Source organism: Neopsephotus bourkii, unplaced genomic scaffold (genome assembly GCF_033783945.1).
Source record: "Neopsephotus bourkii isolate Nb327-2 ecotype Australia unplaced genomic scaffold, CSIRO-AGI_Nbou_v1 NB_591, whole genome shotgun sequence".
In the NCBI taxonomy this organism is placed as follows: domain Eukaryota; kingdom Metazoa; phylum Chordata; class Aves; order Psittaciformes; family Psittacidae; genus Neopsephotus; species Neopsephotus bourkii.
The window spans coordinates 174043-189002 of record NW_026901092.1 but is presented as its reverse complement, the minus strand read 5'-3'; the positions used below and the strand labels follow the sequence as shown (position 1 = coordinate 189002).

The 14960-nt window shown below is 37.4% G+C and overlaps 1 protein-coding gene across 1 annotated transcript in view; it reads right to left on the bottom strand.

Annotated features, from left to right (window-relative positions):
- Window positions 1–14960, bottom strand: part of LOC133211254 (dynein axonemal heavy chain 5-like) — a 156472-nt gene that overhangs the window by 13465 nt on the left and 128047 nt on the right. The window contains exons 73-74 of the mRNA XM_061351450.1: window positions 11156–11344; window positions 4160–4292 (exon numbers count right to left, since the gene is read on the bottom strand). Of these exons, the coding sequence (XP_061207434.1) occupies window positions 4160–4292; window positions 11156–11344 (322 nt within the window). The remainder of the gene's footprint in view (window positions 1–4159; window positions 4293–11155; window positions 11345–14960) is intronic.

The following is a 14960-nucleotide window of genomic DNA, read 5'->3' as shown; positions in this document are numbered from 1 at the left end:
ATCTTAATCATAAAGTTAAAAAAAATTAGAAACACATAGAAAAATGCACAAATTTTTGCTCCCTAATACCTTCTCTTTCGATAGTCTTACCTGCATTTTCTCACACTTCTCAACCTGGCATAAACCTATACCTGAAATGTGCTAGTGTATTAATTTTAATGCCTTTTCATGCATATAATTTATACATCATTTAAAGAACACACACATGGTATACATATCTGCGGGTAAAAAAAAAAGAGCAAATAGCAAAGCCCCATCTTCCCTTAGTAATATCCTTGTTCCTGACCCTATTATTCCAAAAGCTCTGATTGCCCACTGCCCACTGTAGTTTGAGAGTAGTCTGTGATTCCCCCCCCCCCCCAAGTCCTGGCATCTAGGTTATGTATGGTGTGAATTACATGCATGAAAATATGCTAGTGTTGTAACGTGAGGGATGTCATATTACAATTCCAGTGAAAAGTTTGCTTAAGCCTGGTAAAGTTTCTCCATGACAAATGCCGTCATGACTTCTGAAGTAGATATTCATATTGATCCACTTATTTTGCCTTCTATGTTGCTCTTACGGCTTATGTCTTCTGCAGGTACTTGTCTTGCAAGTACTAAGAAAAATGTAAGAAACAGATACTCCGGGCCTGTGGAAACAAATCTTTACACGCTACAAGACATGCAAAAGCTTTTAGAGGGATTGCTCTATTCTCAGAATATATGTTAACAGGAAAAGAACTTCTCTCTCCTAACTCTGCAAGTACTGCATGAATAGCAGTGGGAGTTCTTGTGACCATGTGGCACATACACGACATGAAAGGATAACACATTCCAGGTTTCTTGTAGAGCCTTCACTTGTTCATGCAGTAGGCAGTTCTAAAGGATTAGTTTGAAAACACAAAGGTATAAGGTACCAGAAACAAATGCCAAGTTGATGCAGTTTTGTGACCAAAGGAAGAATCTATATATAAATAAATGAGTTAAGAAAGCCCTTGGACAGATTGCTAAACAGGTTAAAAAATGAGGCAATAAAACCAAATGAAAAGCTGTGCTTATTTTCATCGCAAAGTATTTGATATCCACTTTCAGTCCTACTACATGCACACTCCACTGCTGAGGTTCATGGAAGCCACCCAAGGGGCACTTGGGATAACACCCACAGAATCTATCTTCTCACTTTCTTTGCCAATAGAAGACACAACAGGGTGGCATTTAAATACTTACCACACCTACTTCAGTGTGTGGTGAAATAAAGAGAACACCCCCAATCCCACAGATAGGACACCTTCAGTTACCTTATATTCAAACAAACTCTAAGAGACTAGGAATAGCTGAACAGCTCATTAGATTTTACTGCATTTAAAGACACTATCTTCATTAGTAGGAGAGGGGGGTTGAAGTGCCCACTCTCCAACAAACAGCTGTGGTACTAGTATTCTGTGCCAGAGGCCTCCATGATTCCACAGGAGGAAGATAATGCAAATACATAGGAGTTCATATACTTCCCTACATAGGATATGGTCACCTTCTGCCAGGGGCTCAAGAACTGATGTTCATAACCCATTAGGATCTGGAGGTTTGGTTCAAGTCCCATGTCCTACTGCTTCTTTTTTCTAAGCAGATTTCTCTATTTGGAACATAGGCTCTATTTAGGTCACTTGAGAGAACAATAATCATTGCTGTTTTCTGATTTATGTGAAGCTCTGTATTATACCAACTGTGAAATAAATTCTGGGCAATCAATAAGTAATTAAAACAGAACTAATGGTTGCACATAACTGAGAGTACAAAGTGCAGCTACAATCTAATTATTAGAATTTGATCCAAAAAAAGTATCCCTCCAGGCAGCAAAGTTTATTGGTAGAGATGCCGGCTTGTGGGGCATGGCTGCCAACAAACATGATCATATGCTGAGCACCCTCACCCCTCCCACTGCTTAACACTGCTTAATCCGCCCTCTGGATAGATGGACAAAACTGGCTCTGCTATTTCTCTCAACATCCCTCATGTTCAGCTGCATATGGGCTCTCACTGGGGAGGGCTTTATATTCTTTCATATCCAATTCAGTGAGCAACAGCAAAATGACAAGGTCCATCAATTCACATCCAAAATGCAGAATCAGATATTCAGACCTCCTTTCACAAAGTTACATGGTACAACATGAACAACTGCTATATCCTTAAACACAAAATTTGTTTGAAAAATTAGATTTTTTTATAAGTGGATACTCAAGCTTTAACAGGTTCCTAAAGCCGGGGCCAAGGGCATGACCAAGGCAGATATCAAAATTCACACAACCTTTTTGAGCAGGCAGATTACTTTACCTCATTGTAAAGAAAAAGGAGCACCTTGATGGCCTGAGATTGCAGTTGACTAGTTTTGGGAGACAATCTAGTATGAGAGAGTTTTGGGTTTTCCCCTTTGCTGAGACAAGAGAGAGTGACTAAATGTTGTTCCCATCCCCTAATTAATGGTCTACCACATGTGCTCGATGTAAAATGAAACCGTCAGAAGCCATTAATTGTTGTTAACTATACATCCAGTTTTGTTTTCAGAGCAAATTTTCACTATATATAACTCACCTGCCCCTAAGAAAATTATTCTATTTTAGAGGATTGCACAAAAGTTATGGCATTAACATGATTAGACACTTGGTAGAGGACTGTGCCCACTGTGGAACCGAATGCTAAATGCAAATAAATTATGTCACTCATCCACCCCTCTGCAAAACACTGTACATTTTGAGACTTTAGATACATCTGTCACAATCAAGGAAAGATTAATGCCTTCTTGGATGGAAAGCATTATTTTAGTTTACTTGAAAAGGGATTCTATGCACATATATAAGGCACCTTTCAGCTCAATACTGAAAACAGGGGACAATCGTTTCTTCCAGCTTGATCTTTGCAGAGGTTATTACAGGATATGGAAGCTGATCGGCCTCAGGCACATTTATGAACCTCTTTCCTACATTCAGATTATAGGCATGATGTTTCTGAAGCATGCATAGTTGTCCTGGTGTACCATAAAAATGATAGGAAAAAAAATAAAATCCCTTTTTATTCTTATGTAACAAAATTACAAATTTAAAAAAAAAATCTCCCTTCATGAAAATCTTATTGTCAAAAGACTGGAAAATACCAGTAAGAGAGATTGCAGTACTGGTGTCACCTATTTCAGAGTAGACCAGTTGTGAGGCACTCAGAATTTCTCCCTGTGGGGACAGTTAGCTGTTACAGATATTTTCTGCCTCTCTGCTGGAGAACAGCAGACTTGAGTGAGATCTTAATCAGTGGAACTGAACTGTTTCTGCTTCATTTTCATTTACTGTTAATTCAAGAAGCTTAGCTCAGCAACAGTATACTTTCCTTACTGGAAATTTCAGCTCTTTCAGATGAGCAAAATGGGAAATGAAAATAAAAAGCTGACAGTAACACTATTATCCCTTCTTTTTCCTCATTCTTTTTCTGATCAAATATTCCATCTGCTTCTAGTTGCCTGTACTCTTGATTTAACTACATTCACCACTGCTCACTTTCAGCCAGATACTTCTGTCTCTGAGAGATACAGAATGCTATTGCCTACGTCCAGTGACGGCTAAAAGAAGGGCCATATCACTCTCTTGAGTGGCACTCCCACTCACTTCATCTTCTATTTACAGACATCCTATTTGGAATAACCAGTTTCAAAAACATTGCAAATCTCACCTTAAATTAGAATCTTTACCACCTGGCCTCCTGAGTTCCCTCAATTACTTATCAGCAATGCTTCTACCTTGTTCTATATAATTATGTCTCAGTTCAATTTCATAAATGACTCTGGCATATGACTTGTGGACTTAATCACGCAATTCAGCTCCTCTGAGCTCTGTAGAGATCCTAGAGAGAATCACAAAAGTGTAGTAATGCTGTGGGACACGAAGCACATGCAGACAGAATAAATCAAGGTGGAATGTCCCTCAGAGGTGCAGACAGGAGACTTTAAGGGCTAGAATTAGTGGTCATATGATAAAGACAGTGAAGAAAAGAAAAGCTGGGAGAGGGAAAGAACAAAAGAGAAAGAGGTAGAAATGAAGGAAAGGAGGGGAAATGTTTATTTAGTTATATAGTATAAGCAAGCATTATTTATAAATATTGGAACTTAATTAGTATGATTTTTAACATTGTAACTTACCATCGATAGCCAATTTGAGATCAGTCAGTGTAGTTCGAACTCTTGATAAAACATGTTGCATTCGGTCAATTTCTTGACGGAGAAATATGTTTATGGGCTGCATAGCTCCCATCTTTTCAAGTTGGGCTTTCACCTAAACAAGAATAGTGCAATAATTATAAAATTTAATTTGGTTCCTATGCAGTAATTTTTGAAAGCAAAAGGATGTTTTTCTATTGTATCATGTAATTCCTAAGAAACTTTTATGTAACAGATGGCCATAAAAGTCCTGTGCCAACTATAAGATTTAGCACACTGTGACTCATTAGCTTACCAAAAGGAGCTCCTCCATCGTTCTAAGGAGGGAAAGTTCCCTCTTTTTTGAAGGGACACAGCAGTTGCTTCTGTCCTTGTTAGGCTGCAGGGTTTTGGATCTTAATCCCCTCCCCCTCCCCAACCACACGCTGGACAAAACTGTTTGATGGTAACTTCTTTATATTTCCAAATCATGCTAGGTGAACCTTCTCATCTCTGCTTGCCCTGCTGAGTTAAAATAGAGTTACAAATGGAGTTCAACTTAAGAAGCACAATGATATATAAAAGCTGCTTCTTTAAATAGCATGAATCACTCATAAGACAAAGTGATCATGGACACATTACTAGAGAGGCAAGATCAGCAGGATAAGATGCCACAGGATTCTGTTAACCATTATGTGCACCATTTTGTAGGTAGAAGCTTTTGTCCTCAACTTTTAAGGGTAACAGTTTCACTCATATGCAACAGAGAACATTTTCAAAATAGAATCAGTTGTCTGTGTTACTTAGGAATACGTCACAGCAATGATAGCAAAACATTCCCTATCTCATTTTAGCACATGATGCATGTGTAATATGTTTCAGACATACACTGTATGCTCCATGTATACCAAAGATCAGTGTACTCAGTGGTGCATGAGAGAGGTACTGGCACCTGCCGAAATCATGGTGCCTATACCTCACACAGTACTAGAATTCTTGACTTTTAAGACTTTCAATCATCTTTCTTCCCTATGACTTGGCTTTTGGAAAACTAATGGCAGCCTCTCTTTATTCACTCCCACCCAGCCACATATATAATATTTCACACTAAAGAAGCCTGAACCCTGATATTTGCTATATGCCATAGTCACTCCTTTCTCTGCAGGTGAAATTCTGGGGGACTCTGGAACAAAAATAGATCTCAAACAGTAAAATAGGATCCTAAATCCAAATACATACATGGACATTAGTTTATCATGAAAAAGCTGACCGTAGGATCAGTTTACTGAAGTAATTCAAGAGCATACTTGCTCTTGCTAACAAAAGATGAAGAAAGAATTAGACAATCTATTCTTTCAAAGATCAATTTATCACTGGAATTCTACTGCAGCCAAGTAGCAGATAGCTAGATACCGCAAGATTTGGTATAATGAGTGCTATTTCATCAAGGCCAGAAGTCCACTGGATTTTGCTTTGTGTTTTTCCAGACATACATCTCATTGTATACATTACATACTATACCTTATATGCACATAGTAAACATTACTAAATATCTTATTATTACACTGAATAACAAGTTTCTGCAGGATGAATATAATATGGCAGTCAAGCAGTTATCATTACCAGTATAAATAAGTAAATGGGTTGACAATTTCTAATTCTGAAGTTTCGACTCTAAGCCAAATAAAATACTCTTTTTCAGCTTTTCATGCTATTCTCCTTGGGAGACAGCTATCAGCAAGGTTATTCATCATATTTTAATCATAAGGACCCATGAGTTTGTTAGACAGAATGTCCAAGAAATAGGTGCCAGCTAATTATGGTAATGCTTTGCAGTGTGACAGTTCATTTTACAGACTGAGTTAATGTGTTTCTTCCTGTAAAAGTGAGAAAACCCACTATAATCAGCTATCATGAGACTAGAGCTGAGACAATAAATTCTATTTGGACAATTTACACAATTATGCACTCTGAGTTTTTTAATTCAAAATCCAGGGAAAGTTTCTGCTTTCTGAAAATTTTACAAGAATTGCTAATTCTCCCTCGTCAAAAAAAGGCAAAAAAAAAGAGGGTTTTTTTTCAGAATACTTAGAAATCTAGTGCATGCCATTAGTAAGAAGAAAATGATACAGAATATAGGTCATGCATTTTATCCTTTAAAAAGGAAATACACTTTTTTTTCTAGTCTACAAAGTTCGTTTTGGGATTATTTAGAGGAAGAATTTCCACCATTTGAGGAAAATTGTACAGAAGATGTTGTTAAAGGGGACAGTTTCCAAAATACTGATATTTATGAATCTACAGAAAACAGGTAAAATCAATATTCTAAAGTATTACTGTACTGCTTATTGTACAATTAGCTAATCTAGTGAATTCTCAGAATTAAAACATTCTTCTGATTTGTTTTTATGTACCTACAAAAATACCTGTAATTTTTTGAATAATGGAGTGAACTAGTAACACAGACATCTGCTAATCTATCCTAGATATGTTCACAGCACTCAGCCTGGAGGACCAAGCATAAACAGATATGAAAACTGACACCCCCCCCCCCGACATACTTCCTACCTTATTGTATACAAATCAATCCTGATCTGCAGTGAGATTCTCTAGCTGTAGCATACTGCCTTTCTTGGAAATCTTTCTGTTAAAGATTAGTATTAAATATCAGCTCTGAGTCATGATTAACTGTTTTTGTATTAGTAGTCTTATCAAGCAATCAGATTACTTACTTCCAGTGCTGTACTTATTATGATATAAAGAGATGGATACTGGGTGACAGAAAAAATCCTCTAAAGACAAGACTCACTAATCAAAATAGCCTTTCTGTGATCAATATACTAATTCCATAAAGCCCACTTTTCAGTGCTGCCCAGCAATAGGATGAGCTGTTTTTCAAGCTACAAGGATAAATTTCATTATAAACCTCTGTCTGTGACATTTATTAAGCTGACATTTATTCTTGCATCTGTCCTCACTCACATGGACTGACTGGACCTAATCATTTTACCACTAATATCTTTGTTACCTGTGAGGCAAGACCCAGAAGCAAAAAGGGTCATGAAAGAAGAATTCTTTCTCTGCCTCTACCTTTGGAATGAGAAAAATGAAGACAGTTTTAGGTCAGGAGGAAGGTTTATTTAGCTTTTCCATCACCTGTGTCAAACTGCAGACTGATAAAGCATGCAAAGGTTACTTGTTTTTTTTATAGTCTTTTGGGTAGACACCAAGTCAATTATTTGACTGGTAAGAGGAAGCATTACAAGAATACAGCAAAAGAAACATATATAATGGGATAAAATGGTTGCCTTGTTTTGAAAGTTGTTGGTTCCAAAGTTATTGCCAAAGGCTAGTAATTGAGAAATGAAGGTTGTGACAGCCTGAATTTTCTCTGGATTTACACTGCATCAAAGAAAGTACAATCAGGAGCTCTGAATGTCAGCAAATACTTGTTTTCAGTACCAACTGTCCCTAACCTAGACTGCTGAGGTTTTAACGCTGAGCAAATTCACTCCATGCTTTCTAAAGGAATCTACAAGAACTGGTCAAAGATAGCAAAGGTACCTGACACTTTCCCAAAGAGTATTTGCTTCTAATTACCCTCATTTGCTTCCTAATTTTTTTTTTCCCCTTTTCTTCACTGACAGAATCTTTATAGCTGGATTTCCAAAGACTACCATGTCATTGCCTTACTGGAGAACAGTATTCTTCTAAAAGCAAACCCAAGCTGCACTGCTAAGACTAATGAATGTTTTTCTTTTTACTGCTCTTATCCAACGAGACATGCATAGGAACTCTTTTTGACACATTCCTTCAGTGTCTTACAATTTAGTGTATTAGTTTTATTCGTTTCAGGATTGTTAAACTGATCTACTAGGTAATAATGTGCTGAGCATAGGCAATAATGCACTGAATGACCAAATGTTGACTTAAATTGACAAAACACAGAACTCATTCGCTTTTTTCCAGACATCACAGGAAGTAATTACATAATCCATTTCACTCTTTATACTTGCAAACTTAATTTCATTTGCTTATTATATTGCACCTTCTGCTAAATTCTGTTGTTTCTTCCCTCAGAGACCATCTAAACTCTCCCTTCTTCTCTGCTCTGACTAATGAAATTATTGGTTATATCTTAGGAACATAATATTATTTTTTCTCTTTGGGAATTTTAGATTTTAGATTGCCAATTTATGCAAACTTGTATTTTAAAGTGTAGCTTTCCTTACAGCTTACTCCTGCCATCTCTGCCCCTTCTAAGAGATACCAGAATATCAGATCTCCAGTTCAGACGAGAAACACATTTGATTGATAGAGATTTTTCACTTATTGTGCAGATGTAGCCACACTCCTGGCCCATAAACAACTGGCCCTGCCACAAAGGGTTGGAATTAGGCACTAGCAGCAGAAAAGAGAAATTCCCCTCCAACAAAGAAAGCATTGGGAAAGACCCAAACAAGTACTAAGTTCCAGAGAATGAGAGAAAAGGTAAATGCATTAGGCAAGATGACAAGGGAAATACTGAAGAATCAGGAAATAGTGCCAAACACTGCAGAGTTACAATGTGAAGTCGAAGTGCAGCTGACACAGCCAAAATGATGTACCGAGGTAACACATTATTACCAATAATAAACTGCTGGAAAATTACCAGAAGATGTTCTGTAGATACTCAGAGCAAAGGAAGACTACCATGACATGGAAACAAAGCATAATTTTTGGGTTGTTTAGTGGAAAAATACCATGTCATACATCAGTAATGGGGACTGAAGAAACAGCATGTGAGTAGAGTGGTGTGATTAAACAAAGAAGTGTAGTACACAGATCAAGATGTTCACGGTCTGAGAAAACTAGAACTAACCAGGAAGAGATGGTATCTACACGATCAATAACAGAATGAATCAAACTTACATCCTGAGCTCAAAATACATTTACAAGTGATACAAAGGGAGAAAGCAGATCCAACAGGACATCCTCTGACTGTGCCTGTAAGAACAGCTGGGGGTAGGAGGGAAGCTGATGCAAAGTTTTGATACCTAATATAGGTTTGTCCTGTACAAACATGAATCTCCTTACTTGAATCATGACAGAACAACTGTCAAGCAAAAGAAATTTCCTTGAAGGTCAGAAAGGTGGCACAGAAACAAAGAACTAATTGTGAGCATCATTATAAAGACAATTACTTATAAGAAAATTAAAACCAGCATGTATGATTGGCAGATCATTAGAAAAGATAATAGCTTGTCATACTACCAGATGAGAGTGAAACAGCAATGAAAATGATTGGTGGTGATTTTTTAATAAAGTCACATGGAAAAGTATGTACTGTACCCAAATAGATTAGCAAAATAGAGGCAAGTTATGAGTGCAGGGTGGAACTTCCAAAATAAACCGTCTAGTCTCTTTGTCCTTCACTACAGCTCCTGGCTCCATAACCAATTGTCTCCAAAACAAAGACACTCAAGGAAGTGACTGAGAAGGGGAGGCCTACTATGTGTCTTTTGTATCGACATCCTGAGTGAATAAACCAAGAAGGAATGAGAGTGCCTGAAACCAAGCTTAGACAGAAGAAATGCCAGAGAAAAACACTATTTATTCAAATCTTTTAGAAGTGAAATTTGGCTTAAACAAGTGTGTGTACGTTTTACAAGGCTGCACAAATTTCCCGGGGCTAAAACCTGAAGGCAAAAATACCCTTTGGTTACAATATAAAGTCCAATATTTTTGATGTCTTTTAAGTATAATAAGTACTTCAGGAGGAAAAAAATTTGCAATATAACAAGAGAATAAAGATACATACTCCTTTGGAGGATTTAGGAAATATATTGAAAAAAAAATAGCTCAACACTTAGTAATTAAGTGTCATTATACTTACTATACTTCATTTTATTTGCTATTTCTAATATTTATTTACTATTAAATAATAATGTGAAAAGTAGAAAACTGACTCCATTCCAAATCAAGTTCTACAAATAAATGATTTATATACTATTGCTGAGAATCACTCAATAAACAAGCGAAAAACAGAGACACAAGCAGGGACGGATGGACAAAAAGTGATATGGAAAAAGCTGTGAGTAAACCTCACCAAAAAAGCTACAAATTTTAAGTAGCTTGCCAAAGAGGAATGAAAAGAGAAGTTCTGTGTTGAATTATGACAGTACAAAAGAGGCTACTTATATAAGACATATTAAATCTGAGATGCATATTAGAACAGAAGACAGGACATATAGCCAGGGCCCTAAGACTATTGGTTATAATGTAAGTGGACTTTCTAAGTTGGCCAGAGGAGAAAATAAAGTATAACATAACAAGCTGCAATACTCCATAATGTATATTTTACAAGCTTGGACTACAACCAGGAAAAAAAAAGTACTGTCAGTACAAAAAAAGAATTGTAAGTAATAGAATCATGGAAATGATGGGTTTTCAACAGTTACTGTTCATGAAACACATAGCAAGACACCACAACCTACTTATAAACTGATGCAAGAGTCCTTTATGCTGGATTTTTCCATTTTATGGGACTGTTAATAAAAAACAAAAAAAAAGCAAGAAAACATTGACAAATATATCTGTTATGACTCAAACTTCAAAAAGCCTGGACATGAAAAGGTCAGTGATAGAATCCATTATTCATAATGGTGGTATCATAATAAGAGTAGGTAAATTGAAAGCTGTAACCACTATAATATCACCCATCCTTCAGAAAGAAGCACCAGTGTCATTCTCTAAGCTACAAAGGAGGGCAAGAACTTTCTGAAGTCTCTAATGGCTCTTTGAGTTAAGGTGACTAACTAAGTGGACTAGGGCACTTGAAATATATGTCTCAGTTGTAAGAATATTTTAGATAATAAACCAAAACAGACTTATAAAGCACTATGTGTAACTTTAAGAGCTTTTTAAAATATTTGCCAGTTAAATTTAAGAAGTACAATAAAACTCATAAAACATATACATACATACATAAAACATCTGCATCTACAAACCAGCATATACCTCATGAGGGTTATAATCTGAAGGTAACTTCTCTAGCATCTCATCAGCAAGACGCTGTACCACTGCTTCTCGGGTTTCCCCTCCTCCAGCGCTGCTGTCTTTAGGCTGGATGCTCACTATTGTACTTAATGTCTCATTAGCCAGGTTAGTCTGGTAAGTTATATCTGCATTAGGGTGAAGTCCAAATACCTTAAAGTAAAAGAGGGGGAAAAAAAGGAAAAAAAAAAAAGCTATTTTCCTTATAAAATTATATCCATGAAAGCAAGCATGAAAATGGGTAAACAAAGAAGAAAACCCTCAGCTTTACAAAACAACAAATATGAATAGGTCAGTGGAAGTACATCCATTAAACAGGCCAAGAACCAAACCCAAATTACACAAAAAATGTGAAGATAGGCTACATATATAATAGCATTTTCATTCATATGAGTGGGGGGGTTTAACTGATCTTGATTATCTTCACATAGCAGTCTTTGGATCATGCTGTGGAGTTCTATCGGGGGTAACAAACTGATTCCTTTCTACTGGTTCAGGCTAGAGCTTGTTGGAAACATGTTCTATGTGGACACTCAACCCTCACCACTAGCTCTTTGCCTCTACAGATCTATTGCTATTGTACCATCTACTACTACCACGTAGATGCCCCTCATAATCACAGCAGTTACCACTCCTAACACATTTTGGTTTACGCAGTCTCTTAGGCTTATAAGGCATGCAGCACAATATAAAAGACAATATAAAACACTGCCCATATTCAAAGTACCTGAAGATTTTATGACTGGTGATGTATTTTGGCTATTTTATTGTTTAGCTGGTTTTGGTTGAAGTCTCCCTTATTTTTCCTTACTTCCCTTTCTTCTGAAATTGAATTGTTTTATTTAAGATACAGCTAACACAGAATTACTGCAAAGCTGCCCTTTGTCTGAGTAATAATAGCTTTCCCAAAAAGTTCCACTGAAATATCAGTAAGTCTATAATTGTCAGGTTGACAACTGCAACTCTTCTCCGGGAGGAATTGTACTTTGACTAATTTCACAAGCCCTCATTTAATTATAGCTATCAACTATCTCTTACACACTTTAAACCACTGATCTGACACTGATCTCAAACTGAGTACCAAAGGCAAGCAATCTGCTCTTTCACAGTTTTCGTATTTTACAGTAGAATTGGTATATTACAAGAAGACACTTGTAGTGACCAATATTTACATACTCTGAGGACAGAATAAAAAGGGTTATATGTAATACTGTTATGCTTGCAAATCTAGAAACCCAGAGACAAGGGATATAAGTGGCTGTATATGTGTCAAAGCCAGCAAAGCTGCACTGATTTACAGTAGCTGTGGACCTGACCCTTACACAACAGCACAGAGAACACAGTACAGGCCTAATACAGCATGTAAGAGGTGTTGCTACAACTAGCACAGAATCAGATTCCAAGTAAGATTTAACATGTTTTACACACAGTGATGTACTGAACCCAAATATTTAGAGCTGTAAAAAGTGCCTTTATTAGACTCTCATATTCTATATGGAATGAAATACACATTTGAAGATACACTCTTTTCTCCATTTGCTCTTGCACAATAAGGGTTGGTTTGGTTTTCCTCTAGCAGATTTCATGACAATGCTACAGCCCAAATTAGAAACATTAAAAATTTCTGCTATTGTGAATGTGAATTGCAGTGCTAGTCCAATGGCTAACTTTAAAACTGCAATAACATTACCAAAGACAGGGATATTACATGGGAGACAAGTCTGGTTTCATGTTTTTATGCAAGCTATGTATGAAGGAATAAGAACAAAGAACCCAGAATAGCAAAGCAGCAAGTGCACCAGTGTCCTGGATGTCCTGTATATTAATCAAGAATCAAATCTCTCATTCTTTTTGATTCAAAATCCCTGGGAATTTTCATTAAAAGGAGGACGTCAGATTCTGCCTTTCAAGATTTTTTTTTTCCAGCCTGATAAATCTTCAAAACCACTTGCTAAAGCTCCATACCATTCTGAAATCAAAATAATTTTTGAAGGGATTGCTGAGTGTTGATTGTTGGTTGATCCTGGCTGGATTCAGCTGCACCACAGGCTGCAGGGGAATCTCTGCTCTGGCACATGGAGCATCTCCTGCCCTCCTTTCTGCACTGACCTTGGTGCCTGCTGGGCTGTTTCTTTCACACGTTCTCACTCCTCTCTCTGGCTGCAATTGCTGCTGCACAGGTGAGATTCTTTCCTTTTAACTATGATACCCCAGAGTCAGTCACCACCACCATCGCTGATGGGCTTGGCATAGGCCAGTGGTGGGTCCATCTTGGACCCAGCTGGCTTTGGCTCTATTGAACACAGGGAAAGCTTCTGCCAGCTTCTCACAGAAGCCGCTCCTGTAGCCCCTGCTACCAAAACCTTGCCACACGTACCCAATACACTGAGTTCAATAGCTGTCTTCAGAAGTCAGTGATTATTCTGATCAGAGGTTGACATCGCATCAAAAGAGCAAGGATACAGATATCAGACTTATTCAGTCCTTCCTTAACCAAAAATGGAAAAAGTGAGGGAACAAAGATACACTGTTTTGACTAGCACAATGTCCTTTGTGGCACAAAGAAAACTGGGAGATTAAAAGGTTACAGGTTTCCATGAGCAATTCTGAAAGATTTTGGAAGGACAGAAGAAAGTTTTAGCTTTCTTCCTACCCTGTGAAAATGTGAAGGAGAAACAGATGTTTCTCCTGGACTTGATGCTATTTACATGAAAGTCAAATGTAAAATTCCCCTGAATCAAACCATACATACAGATTTTTTAGAGGCATCAAAATAAAAATACATTGCAGCACTGTGAGATAGGTTCCCAAGTGCTTAGAAAAGCAGGTACATGAGTCAAGGCTCATACAATGATAGGAACCAGTTAATGAGCTGGGCTCAGATAGACCTCACTGATGAATTATCTTGGCTGCATTTGCCCTCACTTGGTAAAGGTGCATTGTTGCCAGCACAAATACCCTTGGGTTCTGCTTTCACTTCCTTCAAAGATACAAGACTTTTCAAGTTTATTTTATGACCTTGGAAACTTCTTACCCTCTCATCCAGCACATTACTAGTAACAGAAACCCTTTTCTTCTTTTCTGTCCAGTCCTATTTAATTTTAATAGAACTTACTTCTAAAGGCATTTATCAGCTTAATAGCAATGAGAGAGAAATCCAGAGCATTCACTTCTGTTTCAACTTTAAGTAACTTCATCACGTGTGCCTGTACTAGAAAGTTGCAGTCCTCCAGTTAATGTTGTGGTATACACACTGATTGCCATGGTTTGCCCTGCACTGTACCCCACCAATTCCTGGCAATATTCAGTTCTTCCTGTTGTCAAAATGGAATAATCTCCCAATTATAACAAAATGAGACCATATGGATTTTTTATTTTCATTATTTCTCAGTTCATGTCTGATCGATCCCACACATATTTACAAAATCACAAAATAGTTTAGTTTGGAAGGGACTTCTGAGGGCTGTATAATCCAAATGACCCACTCAAGCAGGCTGTCTAGCACAGTGTCAAGTTGGGATTTTAATACCTACAAAGACTGAGACTCCACAACCTCTCAAGGAAACCTCTTCTAGTGCTTGACCACCTTCACTGTAAAAAAGTGTTTTATTGATGCCAGGTGGAATTTCCTGGTTTTTAATTTATGCCCAGTGCCTCTTATCCTTTCACTGGCTACCATTGAAAAGACACTGGCACCATCTTTACACCTTCCCAACAGGTATTTATAAACATTTATAAGATCCTGTCTGAGCTTCCTCTTCTCCAGGCT